Below are 16,208 nucleotides of genomic sequence, written 5' to 3' on the forward strand. Positions count from 1 at the left end.
AATACCAGCAACAGTGTGTGAAAACCTTGTGAAGACTTACAGAAAACGTTTGACCTCTGTCATTGCCAACAAAGGGTATATAACAAAGTATTGAGATAAACTTTTGTTATTGACCAAATACTTATTTTCCACCATAATTTGCAAATAAATTCATTAAATATCCTACAATGTGATTTTTTTCCCTCATTTTGTCTGTCATAGTTGAAGTGTACCTATGATGAAAATTACAGGCCTCTCTATTTTTAAGTGGGAGAACTTGCACAATTGGTGGCTAACTAAATACTTTTTTGCCCCACTGTATATGCCTAGGGTTTCAAGCTTTGGTTGATTTCAAATGTAATCTTCAAGTTAATCTTTAATATGTTGGATTCACATCTCTATTGCAAAAATCTAAGTTAAAGAATAGGACTAAATCAAATCAAACATTTTTTAAGGTGCTTATAATGCTTGATTAGATTAGGTTCAGTCCTATTCTTCAACTAAGATTTTAGGTTGAGATGGAGACGTGAATCCAACACATCAATTATTAATTTGATATTGAATTGTGTTTTGTTGTCAACACAGCAAATATCATATGTGAAGGAGAACTTCTGTCTGGATAGTTCCATCTGTGCCACTGATTTAGTCTGGCTTTAATCCCATTTAGACTACAAATTCATAAATTATATGATGGATTCACATCACCATCTCAACCAACAATCAAAGTTAAAGAATAGGACTAAATTAAATCAAATCAATCTTTAAAGGCACTTTAAAGTCTTATACTTTAACTTTGATCGTTGGTTGAGATGGCGATGTGAGTCCATCATATCATTTATAAATTTCTAGACAAGAGTCAGTGGCTCAAAAGATACTTCTCCTTCAAATGTTGATATTTGTTTGTGCTAACACCCAAACACAGTTCAATTACACTTGAAATACAGTTAACAGCCTAATATTACAAATGATTAGTCTCCAACTAAACCAAAAATAAAAGTTAAAGAATAAGATTAAGCCAGTGGCTCAGATGAAACTATCTAAGCATTAGATATCCTTTAAATGTTGATGTTTGGCTGTGTTGTCAGCCAAACAAAATGTAATAACACTTTTGTAATAAATAGCCTACATTTAAGGATATCTTACAAACGAATGAAACAGGATTCAACCTTAAAACGAGTAACCATGGCCACATTTGAGGTTAGCCTACTGTAACTATAAATGTTTTCTGATGTAATCATAGAAAGCATGCATGTTCAGGATACCATGCAAAGGTTGCAGATCTGTGGAGATCTTCACAATTGCTTAAATCATCTGTGCAGAATCTTAAACAGCTTGGATCACTGGCCCTTTCTGCAATCCAGATCATTTGGTTGTGCGATTACATGAAGCACAGTGATAACACATTAAGTTGTTGTACAAATACAAACATCTGACATTGTATTCACATTTTATCTTTGTTGTGCTTTAAAAAGTTTGAAAGCGCAGTGATAACAAATAGGGAATTCAAAAAATGCCTTAACCAAATATTACCCACCAAAAATGACATGGTGCCCCCAGTGGGATGGGATTATACATTTTTGGCTGAGTGGCCTTCGTGTTCTGTCCAAATAAAAGAGTCACTGGGATGGTCAGAATTCCATGGTCACAAACCAGCCACCACTGGCACCAAACAATAATCCTCCCTGCCTCTGAAAAGCGAATGGAACGGCTGATGGTGCCACCGTGGAGATTACAAAGCCTTAACTCTGGATTTCCTCCATGCTTAGAAACAAGTGGGTGGTTCTCTGTGAGACACATCTGCAACTTCTCCTCTTATCACAGCTAATAAAACCTTGCAAGTCTCAAGCGGACAACACAATCAGCCACAACATTCATTTCATTTGCCTGCCTCTCATCAACCCATTTCCTCGACGTGTTGTGCATCTGGCAAACTGCCAACCTAAAATGAACCTGAGGTATGAGTACAGAAAAATGGAAAAGAGTCGAGGGATTCTCAACTCACTGACCTGGTAAAGTAGTGCAGCCAAACAAAAAGGTGTAATGGGTTCGCATTCAAAAATATGTCACATGAAGCTTACTTCATTTAAAAAATATATTTTCATTGCATCAGGGATAACATACACAGACGTTTCGGCTTCACAACCTTCTTCAGATACACAGAGACAGACACCAGCAAGCACAGACAGTTCCCTTCTCTGAAAAACATGTCAGCTGGGGGGTGCAAATGTACCCTCAGCTCAGTGGTCCAGAGCTCCTCAGAGAGACTCAGTGTTTGTGCCACTTCTGTCATTGGGAGTAGTTGTTTCCCCTTTGATATAATATGAACCATGAATCCAATGGCAGTGACTCAAATACTGACGATATAGAAATTATGTTCAAGTGGGTGCTGCAGTGACATTGAATACACTCTATGGAAAGAATAACAGCCTGATTAAATTATTATTATTATTTTATTTCCCCTGTATATTATTTCCTTAGGGATCTTCTGGACGTGGACACATTTTCCAAGTCTGATCCTGGTATGTGCCTCTCTTTTTGAGTGAATGTTTATCAGAATGTGTGAAATTCCATGCATGCATTTGTCCTATCTGTCCTGAATGTACTCATGTAAATTCTAGAGAGTTGATTCCATCATTTTTACAAAAACTTCAGGGATGTTATAAACATTCTGAATGCAGTTACGCTGCATTCGTTTCTTTTGTAAAGCAGTTTATTTTATCCGGATACAGACATTTGTCAACATTTCCAAGGACGATTCTGAGATTTGGAATATGATGACATAGGATAAATTGTAGAGGTTCCACATCACAGGTTCATAGTCAGTTTTAGCTGTTTTACTCAGCATTTCTCCTATATTTTGGTCTTCAAAGTCACAAAGGTTGCCTTATCTATTCCCTACATCTCAGTTTGTCACTCTTTTCTGCTTGTCTCCAATATTTAGCCTCAGTCACACAACCACAGCTGCAGTGTTATCTGCTTGAGTCCTTAATAAGAGTTTTTGATCTATTTCATGTGTAGACATTTGTTCATGGCCTCCCATTTCACTGTGTTGTGAGTATGTCTTATTGCTCTCCAAACTGGACTTCCAAAAGGCACAGGTCACTTTGGAGCACAGGAATGAAATCACCTTCCACTTGGCCTATATTTTGTTCCGTGCTTCAGATGCTTTATACAACACATCAATTATTATTGCTATAGTGTTGTTTGGAGAGCTCTACTATGTGTTTGTCAAAAGTCTGTCAGGTTGAAGTCATACCAGGGTGAAAGCTTTGAGCTGCCAGGACAGGGCTCAGGGGTCTCTGGGTTGAAGACAGGTAGAAATGGGATTCAGCTGGACAAACAGAGCCAGGCTCAGAGTGACTCGTATTAAGGCTACTATCACAACTGCAGTCCCACAGAGCCAGAGAGACCAGGGCTCTGATGAAACTTCACAATAGCAACAGCCATCTAAAGAAGGCACTGGAGAGAATGGCTGCTGTTTCATGGGCCCTTAACCAACTATGCTATTATTTTTTATTTTTTTCGCATTTAAAAAATAATAATTTTAAACTACCGTCTGACTGAAAAGAGCTTCTGGAAAACAGAACAGCGATTACTCACCTTTGAACTGGATGAAGAATTTATCTTTAATGAGTCGGACGAGAGGGATTTACTCCAAACACCCGAACAGGCACTCATCCCTGTCATTCACAGGAGACAGAGACGGAAAATATATTGTGGAAAGAGATCTTGTGAGGATCCGCCGATGAGTAGCTAATTTGCCCTTGTCATCCGTAATACTAGCCAACACACAATCGCTGGAAAATAAATTGGACGGGCTAAATGCACATTAAAAACTGTAATAGCTAATATTTCACAGAGTCACAGCTGAACGACGACATGATTAACATACAGCTGGTGGGTTACACACTGCATCGGCAGGATAGAACAGATGCCTCTGGTAAGACAAGGGGTGGCGGTTTATGTATATTTGTAAACAACAGCTGCTGCACGATATTTAAGGAAGTCAAGGTTTTGCTCGCCTGATGTAGAGTATCTCATGATAAGCTGTAGACCACACTACCTAGAGAGTTTTCATCTGTATTTTTCGTAGCTGTCTACATACCACCACAGACCGATGCTGGCACTAAGACCGCACTCAATGAGCTGTATACCACCATAAACAGGAAAACGCTCATCCAGAGGCGGGGCTCCTAGTGGCCGGGGAAACTTGCAGGGTTGCAGGGAAACTTAAATCTGTTTTAAATTATTTCTATCAGCATGTTAAATGTGCAACCAGAGGGAAAAAAACTCAAGACCACCTTTACTCCACACACAGAGATGCGTACAAAGTTCTCCCTCGCCCTCCATTTGGGAAATCTGACCATAATTCTATCCTCCAGCTTCCTGCTTACAAGCACAAATTAAAGCAGGAAGCACCAGTGACTCGGTCAATAAAGAAGTGGTCAGATGAAGCAGATGCTAAGCTACAGGACTTTTTTGCTAGCACAGACTGGAATATGTTCCGGAATTCTTCCGATGGCATTGAGGAGTACACCACATCAGTCACTGGCTTCATCAATAAGTGCATCGATGACGTCGTCCCCACTGTGACTGTACGTACATACCCAAACCAGAAGCCATGGATTACAGGCAACATACGCACTGAGCTAAAGGGTAGAGCTGCCGCTTTCAACGAGTGGGACTCTAACCCAGAAGCTTATAAGAAATCCTGCTATGCCCTTCGACAAATCATCAAACAGGCAAAACATCAATATAGGACTAAGATCGGCTCATACTACACCGGCTCCGACGCTCGTCGAATGTGGCAGGGCTTGCAAACTATTACAGACTACAAAGGGAGGCTACCCAGTGACACGAGCCTACCAGACAAGCTAAATTACTTCTATGCTCGCTTTGAGGCAAGTAACACTGAAACATCCATGAGAGCACCAGCTGTTCCGGATGACTGTTTGATCACACTCTCCACAGCCGATGTGAGTAAGACCTTTAAACAGGTCAACATTCACAAGGCCGCAGGGCCATATGGATTACCAGGACGTATACTCTGACCAACTGGCAAGTGTCTTCACTGACATTTTCAACCTCTCCCTGAGTCTGTAATGCCAACATGTTTCAAGCAGACCACCATAGTCCCTGTGTCCAAGAACACTTGGGCACAGGGACTATGGTAACCTGTTCTTGGGCACAGGGACTATGGTAACCTGCCTAAATGACTACCGACCCGTAGCACTCACGTCTGTAGCCATAAAGTGCTTTGAAAGGCTGGTCATGGCTCACATCAATACCGTTATCCCAGAAACTCACTCCAATTTGCACACCGCCCCAACAGATCCCCAGATTATGCCATCTCTATTGTACTCCACACTGCCCTTTCACACCTGTACAAAAGGAACACCTATGTGAGAATGCTATTCATTGACTACAGCTGAGCGTTCAACACCATAGTGCCCTCAAAGCCCATCACTAAACTAAGGACCCTGGGACTAAACACCTCCCTCTGCAAATGGATCCTGGACTTCCTGACAGGCCACCCCCAGGTGGTAAGTGTAGGGAGCAACACATCCGCAATGCTGATTCTTAACACGGGGGCCCCTCAGGGGTGTGTGCTCAGCCCCCTCCTGTACTCCCTTTTCACTCATGACTGTAAGGCCAGGCACGACTCCAACACCATCATTAAGTTTGCAGATGACACAACAGTGGTAGACCTGATCACCAACAACGACGAGACAGCATATAGGGAGGTGGTGCCAGGACAACAACCTCTCTTTCAATGTGATCAAGACTAAGGAGATGATTGTGGACTACAGGAAAAGGACGACCGAGCACGCCCCCATTCTCATCGACGGGGCTGTAGTGGAGCAGGTTGAGAGCTTCAAGTTCCTTGGTGTCCAAATCACCAACAAACTAACATGGTCCAAGCACACCCAGACAGTCGTGGAAAGGGCACGACAAAACCTATTCCCCTTCAGGAGACTTTGATTGGATTTGAGCAACAGCCCCGCAAGGTACTCATTACTCAGAGCTGGGGGTCTGGGATTCTGAGTTTAGTCCTAAATTGATTTAGGTAGTTACTTGGTTTGATTATATTCATCTGCATGATGTGCCTAATCTCCAACAAGTTCTGTGATGAAGAAATGTGATATGGATGTTTTACCTCTTCTAGTTTGTGCTATCTACATAGCCAATCACTTAGATTAGATTCACTTTGTGTATTTGTGTGCAGGCTTTGTGGAAATGGACGAATATGTTCTGAATACATAGTAAGCTCCCTGCCCCTTATCTAATTTAAAGATGGCTCAGACATCAAAGTACTTTATCCTTGTACTTTTCTGTGAAAAGTAAATAGATTGTGGTGTGTGAGTGTCCATGATTGAATGACTTAATGACTGTATGCCTTGTCTATGCACTTGTCCAATTACCCATGTGTCTAAGAGCTTTATGTTGTGTTTGTGCCAAACATATCCCATTAACCCATTGTCACACTATATTCTGGGCATGCGTAGTGCTGGCACATTTCTACCGTATAACCATGTAACCGACTGTTATGGTTGATGACTGCCATGAAAATAATACAACTTTGTTTTGGTGGAATGAACTACGCAGCGCGCCCCTCCCTGGGAGCAGCACACATAGAAATAGAATAAATAGAACGTGCTTGGAACCTCTAAACCTGGCAATTTGACTGATAAACTCAGGACCCTCGCAATGGCTGCCTGGGATTGTGATGTAATAATTTCCATATGTAATGTAGAATGTTCATTCAAATGATGTTAACTGATGTGGCTCATGCAATGGAATGTATTTTGTTTAATAGTTGAGTTGAATCAACAAATCACAACACATATTGATGGGTACACGTCTTGCTTTTACTTCCTGCTTTGCTCCTATCCACCTAATTTTTTAAATGTTGCTGTGGGCACAGCCAACAACGAAAGTGATGGATTCGACTTCCATTCTGCAGTTCTCCTGTGGCAAACTTGCCAGAGTAAATTATTTGAAGGAGTCCATTTATAGAGTATTAAAGTTATGTAAACAAGTACAAGTGTAAATGTATAAGTGTAATTTGATATTTATTTCATTCAAGTTTACGAACGTTAGCTAGGCCTACTAGTAGGCTACTTCTGCTGTCATAATAACATTATTTGTGTTGCGTCAGTTAAGTGCCATCCACCAAGCCAATAATGATAACTATACCGAACAAAAGTATGATCGCAACATGCAACAATTTTTAAGATTTTAATGAGTTTCAGTTCATATCTGTAACTCAGTAAATTGAAATAAATTGAATAGGCCCTAATCTATGGATTTCACATTGGAATACAGATATGCATCTGTTGGTCACAGATACCTTAAAAAAATGGGCCTCACATTGGGTTCGTCACGGCATCTCTATGCATTCAAATTGCCATCAATAAAATGCATTTGTGTTCGTTGTCTGTAGCTTGTGCCTGCCCGTACCATAACCCCATCGCCACCATGGGACACTCTGTTCACAATGTTGACATCAGCAAACCGCTCGCCCACACAATACACGTGGTCTGCGGTTACGAGGCTGGTTGTAATTCTCGAAAATGACGTTGGAGGTGGCTTATGGTAGAGAAATTAACATTAAATTCTCTGGCAACAGCTATGGTGGAAGTTCCTGCAATCAGCATGCCAATTGCACGCTCCCTAAAAATTTGAGACATCTGTGGCAAAGAGTTGTGTTACAAAACTGTACATTTTAGATTGGCCTTTTATTGTCCACACCACACCTGTGTAATGAGCTTGCTGTTTAATCAGCTTCTTGATATGCCACACCTGTCAGGTGGATGGATTATCTTGGGAAAGGGATGTAAACACGTGTGCATTTGAGAGAAATAAGCTTTTTGTGCATATGGAACATTTCTGGGATCTTTTATTTCAGCTCATGAAACATTGGATCAACACTTTACATGTTGCGTTTATATTTTTATTCAGTGTATAATGTTAAACTATAGGCTACAATACAGTAACTGACTTAATGTTTCTGGACCCCAGGAAGAGTAGCTGCTGCACCTTCACCTAATGGGGATCCCTAATAAATACCAAACCTCTGGTATTGACTTTTTTTTTTTCACCTGAAATTACGCTTAAGTAATAATAGTCTACTTGTTATTAAGACGTCTAACCTTTACATATGAGTTAGCTTACTTGTACACTTTGAAATGATATGAAAACGAGTGTTGATTCTTTGAAGTAAAGTGTTTAAACGTTTCATTGTTTTAATTGTTAACTTAAAACTATTATTCAAGATGAACTAGTGTCAATGTTGATTAGAGGAGAAAATGTGCGTCTTTAAAAATAACTTTATTCAAACGGTTATTATGGTAACCACGGTTATTTGGCTAACCAACAACCATCATCCAAAAGCCCTATGCATACACTTAACCCAAGCATGGAATTTGCTCTTCCAAATTCCTCTAATTGACTTAAATCCATTCTGCGTGGTGATTGCTTCTTAGAGGAGTTGGGACCCTGAAAAGACAATTGAGTGCCAAGTATAATCTCTTTCATTGGAATGAGAAATACATAATGTGATGTTTGAGATATTTGATGTCATTGTTTGAGAGCTCTTCACTGTACTGTATATTGCTCGTACTTGTCCCATTGTACTCCCTTGCATTTAAAAGGCCTCATTTATGATATCACTTTCATCTCTGTCCAAACTAGTTAATCACTATGACAGTCAAGAACGAGTCAAAACTTTAAAGGAACAGTGTTGAGATTTTTCTCTTTACTCCACGTCAGGGACCACAAACATAGTATCTGTCAGCTACCTGTTGGTCCATTTTGGAATGAGTCATTTCTATAACAATGATTTAAAGATTTCTCATTTTGCATATTGTAAATTGGCCAGAATGAGTCAATTGCTTTTAATTGCTTACAAAAGCTGATCTGTATGACTCAAGTAATTGGATTCCCACACTGATGCAGAACCGCCAGCCTCTTCAATATGAAGGGAGTAGGCAGTGTGGAAAACCCAATTGCCCCCATCGTGCATGACCACCTCAGTCCATTTAGAAGGTAAGCTACCCAAGGACTGCTTCCCTGCTGAGATCCTTGCCCAAAATAAATTAAAGGTAATTTAAGGAGGTCCAATACTGTATTTGTTTCCTATCATAAACCTATAATTCCATTTATTAAGTTATACACTCTGATCGAAGCTTAGAAACGCTAGTCCCTGTAGTTTGAGTTGATTTGCGATGGCAATGATGTGCATTCATTTATTACATCTTATTAAGTCACTCAAGGTGCTTTTCAAAAGGTAATATTTTTAATTGTACTGGATAGGACTCCCCTGCAGGTTAATATAGAATCTGCAATTTCACCCACACAGACCCCGTCATTGCATGGCTCTTTTAAGTGGGAATAAAGCATTTATGAAACTGAAGGGTGCAGGCATGGTAATTTATATTTATAACATTTCTATTGACTCCTCCACTCTTAGAGACATCACTCAGCTATAATGTACCCTTTCTAGCCACCTACGCCACCCTTTCATTGGCAGCCTTACACTACCGTTCAAAAGTTTGGGGTCACTTAGAAATGTCCTTGTTTTTGAAAGAAACATTTTGTCCATTAAAATGACATCAAATGATCAGAAATACAATGTACACATTGTTAATATTGCAAATGACTATTGTAGCTGGAAACGGACGATTTTTAATGGAATATCTACATAGGTGTACAGAGGCCCATTATCAGCAACCACCACTACTGTGTTCCAATCCAAGTTTATAATTTTAAAAGGCTAAAAGATCATTGTCCTGATTATTGAAGCAATAAAATTGTCCTTTAGACTAGTTGAGTATCTGGAGCATCAGCATTTGTGGGTTCGATTACAGGCTCAAAATGGCCAGAAACAAAGACCTTTCTTCTGAAACTCATCAGTCTATTCTTGTTCTGAGAAATGAAGGGTATTCCATGCGAGAAATTGCCAAGAAACTGAAGATCTTGTACAACGCTGTGCACCACTCCCTTCACATAACAGCACAAACGGTCTCTAACCAGAATAGAAAGAGGTGTGGGAGGCCCCAGTGCACAACTGAGCAAGAGACAAGTACATTAGAGTGTCTAGTTTGAGAAACAGACGCCTCACAAGTCCTCAACTGGCAGCTTCATTAAATAGTACCCGCAAAACATCAGTCTCAACGTCAAAAGTGAAGAGGCGACTCCGGGATGCTGGCCTTCTAGGCAGAGTTTCAAAGATAAAGACATATCTCTGACTGGCCAATAAAAGGAAAATATTAAGATGGGCAAAAGAACACAGACACTGGACAGAGGAACTCTGAGGCTGCTCGTAAACTGCTCCAGCTACATCAAGACGCCCATAGAGTGGCAGACTAGGCAGTGGATTTTCACACGTTGGTGGTTGAGAATGCCTGGAACCCGGAAGCATTGATCGACATGTACCTTCACGGATTATCAGAGGTGATCAAAGATGAGCTCGCAGCTCGGGAGTTGCCAATGGACCTCCACTCCCTCATAGCCTTGACCATCCGGATCGATGGGCAGCTACGAGAACGTAGGAGTGTGAGGGAATCTGTCCCGTCGCCTTTGCTTGCCCTCGATTCCCAACTCGACTTAGAGGAATCACCGAAACCCCCAAAGGCATTTCCGAGAGACTCCAACATCACCCGAGTGCTCATGGGAATCGCTCAGGGCGGTAGACTCCCCTCCTTCAGAGCCCAAGCTACTGGGAAGAGCTTGATTGTCTCCAGAGGAACATTTACGCACCATTTACGCACTGTGTTGCGGGACTACAGGACATTATATTTCCATCGGTCCATTGAAAAGACCAGGCTCATCAGTAGGCACAAGTACTCTGGTTAGCCGTACGAGGATTTTCCAATCTCCCATTACTCGCACCCATCTCCATGCCACCCATCTCCAGGCCAAATCACTTATCGATGCTACCTTGGTGTCAGAGCTTGGTATCACAACTCAGCCCCTCTCTATTCCCATGGACGTTAGAGCGCTGGATGGGCACTCTATTGGCCGAGTCACCCGCAATACGATTGCTATACACCTACGGGTATCAGGGAATCACAGTGAGTGTATGCAATTAATCTAATCTCCATATTTCTTTCCAAGATGGCGTAGCAGTTAGACGTCTTTGTCCTCGCCTTGTGTATACAGTGGGGAGAACAAGTATTTGATACACTGCCGATTTTGCAGGTTTTCCTACTTACAAAGCATGTAGAGGTCTGTAATTTTTATCATAGGTACACTTCAACTGAGAGAGACGGAATCTAAAACAAAAATCAAGAAAATCACATTGTATGATTTTTAAAACCTGCAAAATCGGCAGTGTATCAAATACTTGTTCTCCCCACTGTATATTTTTTTTCTTCGCATATCTTTTTGATATTTTTTTCCTAAACCTCAACTTCAATATACTCTCCTGCAACCCACCTCACCCAATGTGGCATGGATATGCTATTTTCTAAAGTATTTTTCTTTACTTTCAAACCAGAATCCCTCAACAGAAGCTAGCCAGCTAACTAGCTACTAGCTAGTAGTCAGATAACCACTGCTAGCGGTCATCAGCTAACCTCTAGCTAGGAAATCTTTCGCCAGTTTGCACAATGCGATTCATACCAGAACATACCAGACTTATTTTCTCTCCATATCCCCGGATTCCTACCGCAAGCTCTGAACCTTTTCACCTGGATCATTGCAGCTAGCCATCTGCAATCCGAGTTGCTACTCCTGGCTAACGTCTCTGTCCCGAAGCAAGCACCAATTAGCCTGGAGCTAGCAGATGCTAGGCCCATCTCCCGGCTAGCTGAAGAGGTCCATCAGCCACTCCTTGGGCTACAATACCTATTATGGACCCCTTTTACTACATAAAATCCTGCAAATCCATTACGACTGGACTACTGACATAATCTGCCCGAGGGTTCTTTTTGCAACAGGCCCCTCTGAGCTCGTGCTGCTAGGTGACCTAAACTGGGACATGCTTAACACCCCGGCCATCCTACAATCTAAGCTTGATGCCCTCAATCTCATACAAATTATCAATGAACCTACCAGGTACAACCCCAAATCCATAAACATGGGCACCATCATAGATATCATCCTAACCAACTTGCCCTCCAAATACACCTCTGCTGTCTTCAACCAAGACCTCAGCGATCACTGCCTCATTGCCTGCATCTGTAATGGGTCTGCGATCAAACGACCACCCCTCATCAGCAAACGCTCATCATCAAACGCTTCAGCGAGCAGACCTTTCTAATCGACCTGACCTCATCCTGTCAGTAGAGGATGCCTGGTTATTCTTTAAAAGTGCTTTCCTCACCATCTTAAATAAGCATGCCCCATTCAAAAAAATGTAGAACCAGGAACAGATATGGTTCACTCCAGACATGACTCCAGACATGACTGCCCTTGACCAACACAAAAACATCCTATGGCATACTGCGTTAAACTTAAAATAGCCCCCGTGATATACAACTTTTCAGGGAAGTTAGGAACCAATATACACAATCAGTTAGGAAAGCTAAGGCTAGCTCTTTCTAACTGAAATTTGCATCCTGTAGCACAAACTCAAAAAGGTTATTGGACACTGTAAAGTCCATGGAGAATAAGAGCACCTCCTCCCAGCTGCCCACTGCACTGAGGCTAGAAAACACTGTCACCACCGATAAATCAACAATAATTGAGAATTTCAACAAGCATTTTTCTATGTCTGGTGATGCATTCCACCTGGCTACCCCTACCCCGGTCAACTGCCCTGCACGCCCCACAGCAACTTGCCCAAGCCTCCCCATTTCTCCTTCACCAAAATTCAGATAGCTGATGTTCTGAAAGAGCTGCAAAATCTGGACCCCTACAAGTCAGCTAGACAATCTGGACCCTCTATTTCTAAAATGATCTGCCGAAATTGTTGCAACCTCCCCAAAGATTGGAAAGCTGCCGAAGTCATCCCCCTCTTCAAAGGGGGAGACACTAGACCCAAACTGCTGCAGACCTATATCTATCCTACCCTGCCTTTCTAAGGTCTTCGAAAGCCAAATTAGCAAACAGATCACCGACCATTTTGAATCCCACCGTAACTTCTCCGCTATGCAATCTGGCTTCTGAGCTGGGTGCACCTCAGCCACGCTAAAGGTCCTAAACGATATCATAACTGCCATCGATAAGAGACAATACTGTGCAGCCGTATTCATTGACCTGGCCAAGGCTTTCGACTGTCAATCACCACTTTCTTATCGGCAGACTCAACAGCCTTGGTTTCTCAAATGACTGCCTCGCCTGGTTCACCAACTACTTCTCTGATAGAGTTCAGTGTGTCAAATTGGAGGGCCAGTCTCTATGGGGGTGCCACAGGGTTCAATTCTCGGGCCGACTCTCTTCTCTGTATACATCAATGATGTCGCTCTTGCTGCTGGTGATTCTCTGATCCACCTCTACGCAGATGACACCATTCTGTATACTTCTGACCCTTCTTTTGACACTGTGCTAACTAACCTCCAGACGAGCTTCAATGCAATACAACTCTCCTTCCCTGGCCTCCCTGGCCTCCAACATTTAGTAAAACTAAATGCATGCTCTTCAACCAATAGCTGCCCGTACCTGCCTGCCTGTCTAGTATCACTACTGTGGACGTGTCTGACCTAGAATATGCGGACAACTACAAATACCTAGGTGTCTGGTTAGACTGTAAACTCTCCTTCCAGACCCACATTAAGCATCTCCAAATCAAAATTAAATTTAGAATCGGCTTCCTATTTCGCAACAAAAGCAACATTCACTCATGCTGCGAAAATACCCTCGTAAAACTGACTATCCTACCGATGCTCGACTTCGGCAATGTCATTTTCAAAATAGCCTCCAACACTCTACTCAACAAACTGGATGCAGTCTATCACAGTGCCATCCGTTTTGTCACCAAAGCCCTATATACTTCCCACCACTGCGACCTGTACGGTCTCGTTGGCTGGCCCTCACTTCATACTCGTCCCCAAACCCACTGGCTCCAGGTCATCTACAAGTCTTTGCTAGTTAAAGCCCCGCCTTATCTCAGTTCACTGCTTACCATAGCAGCACCCACCCGTAGCACGTGCTCCAGCAGGTATATTTCACTGATCACCCCCAAAGCCAATTCCTCCTTTATTTATTTATTTTTCTCCTTTGCACCCCAGTATCTCTACTTGCACATTCATCTTCTGCACATCTATCAATCCAGTGTTTAATTGCTATATCGTAATTACCTCGCCACTATGGCCTATTTTAATGCCTTACCTCCCTTGTCTTACCTCATTTGCACACACTGTATATATACTTTTTTATACTGTATTATTGACTGTATGTTTGTTTATTCTATGTGTAACTCTGTTTTTGTATGTGTCAAACTGCTTTTCTTTATCTTGGCCAGGTCACAGTTGTAAAGGAGAACTTGTTCTCAACTAGCCTACCTGGTTAAATAAAGGTTAAATAATATATATATATATATATTTTTTTTTTCAAATGTGTACCCGTGTTTTGAGATATTCATGGCTCCAGAAGCACAATCCCCTGATCAACTGGGCTACTGGTGCTATCGTGGCTTGTTCTCAAGTCGGCCAAGCCTGCTCCGGGATGTCTCCCTGCAGGCTTGAGAGAAGCCTCAAACCTCTCAGCCATTCCCGCCATTCCTTGTCTTCAACAAGGCCCGGGCTACTTCTCTCCGCATCAACCCTACGACTGCGCCATTGAACTTCTCCCAGCCATTACACCCCCTCGGGGGAAATCTTTACTCCCAATCGGGGCCAGAGACCAAGGCTATGGAGGAGTACATTGAAATGTAATATAGCGCAGGGTTCTTCATTGTTGGAAGAAGGACCAAACCTGCATCCGTGTATCAACTACAGGGGCCTTAATGACATCACAGTAAAAAAAAACGTTACCCTCTACCACTCATCTCCTTGGCTTACAAACCTCTTGAGGGAGTGACCATCTTCTCCAAGTTGGACCTTAGGAACACGTGCCATCTGGTTCGGATACGGAGAGGAGATGAGTGGAAGACTGCCTTTAACATGGATAGTGGGCACTATGAGTACTTAGTTATGCCATTTGGGCTGACCAACTGTGTTCCAGGCCCTGGTCAACGATGTGCTGCGGGACATGCTGAACCGGTTCGTGTTTATGTACAATTGAAGTCGGAGGTTTACATACACTTAGGTTGGAGTCATTAAAACTTGTTTTTCAACCACTCCACAAATTTCTTGTTAACAAACTACGGTTTTGGTAAGTCGGTTAGGACATCTACTTTGTGCATGACAAGTAATTTTTCATACAATTGTTTACAGACAGATTATTTCACTTATAATTCACTGTATCACAATTCCAGTGGGTCAGAAGTTTACATACACTAAGTTCACTGTGCCTAAACCTGCTTGGAAAATTCCAGAAAATTATGTCAAAGGCTTTAGAAACTTCTGATAAGCTAATTGACATAATTTGAGTCAATTGGAGCTGTACCTGTGGATGTATTTCAAGGCCTACCTTCAATCCCAGGCTTGACATCATGGGAAAATCAAAAGAAATCAGCCAAGACCTCATAAAAAGATTGTAGACCTCCACAAGTCTGGTTCATCCTTGGGAGAAATTTCCAAACGCCTTAAGATACCACGTTCACCACGCAGCCGTCATAATGCTCAGGAAGGAGACGCGTTCTGTCTCCTAGAGATTAACTTACTTGGTGCGAAAAGTGCAAATCAATCCCAGAACAACAGCAAAGGACCTTGTGAAGATGCCAGAGGAAACAGGTACAAAAGTATCTATATCCATAGTAAAAATGAGTCCTATATCGACATAACCTGAAATGCCACTCAGCAAAGAAGAAGCCACTGCTTCAAAATTGCCATAAAAAAGACTACGGTTTGCAACTGCACATGGGGACAAAGATTGTACTTTGTGGAGAAATGTCCTCTGGTCTGATGAAACAAAAATAGAACGGTTTGGCCATAATGGCCATTGTTATGTTTGGAGGAAAAAGAAGGATGCTTGCAAGCCGAAGAACACCATTCCAACTATGAAGCAAGGGGGTGGCAGCATCATGTTGTGTGGGTGTTTTGCTGCAGGAGGGACTTGTAATCTTCACAAAATAGATTGAGTTTGAGTTTATTTATTTTTTTACAGGGACAGTGCACATTAATCAACATTTCAGTAAAAGTACCGGTTTTAGCCAACCGGCTAATTTTCAACCGCAGTCCCTC

The 16,208-nt window shown here is 42.0% G+C and overlaps 1 protein-coding gene across 1 annotated transcript in view; it reads left to right on the forward strand.

Moving 5' to 3' along the window:
* Positions 1-16,208, forward strand: part of cpne5a (copine Va) — a 118,387-nt gene that overhangs the window by 6,796 nt on the left and 95,383 nt on the right. The window contains exon 2 of the mRNA XM_031804052.1: positions 2,458-2,498. Within this exon, the coding sequence (XP_031659912.1) occupies positions 2,458-2,498 (41 nt within the window). The remainder of the gene's footprint in view (positions 1-2,457; positions 2,499-16,208) is intronic.

Source organism: Oncorhynchus kisutch, linkage group LG24 (genome assembly GCF_002021735.2).
Source record: "Oncorhynchus kisutch isolate 150728-3 linkage group LG24, Okis_V2, whole genome shotgun sequence".
Lineage (NCBI taxonomy): Eukaryota > Metazoa > Chordata > Actinopteri > Salmoniformes > Salmonidae > Oncorhynchus > Oncorhynchus kisutch.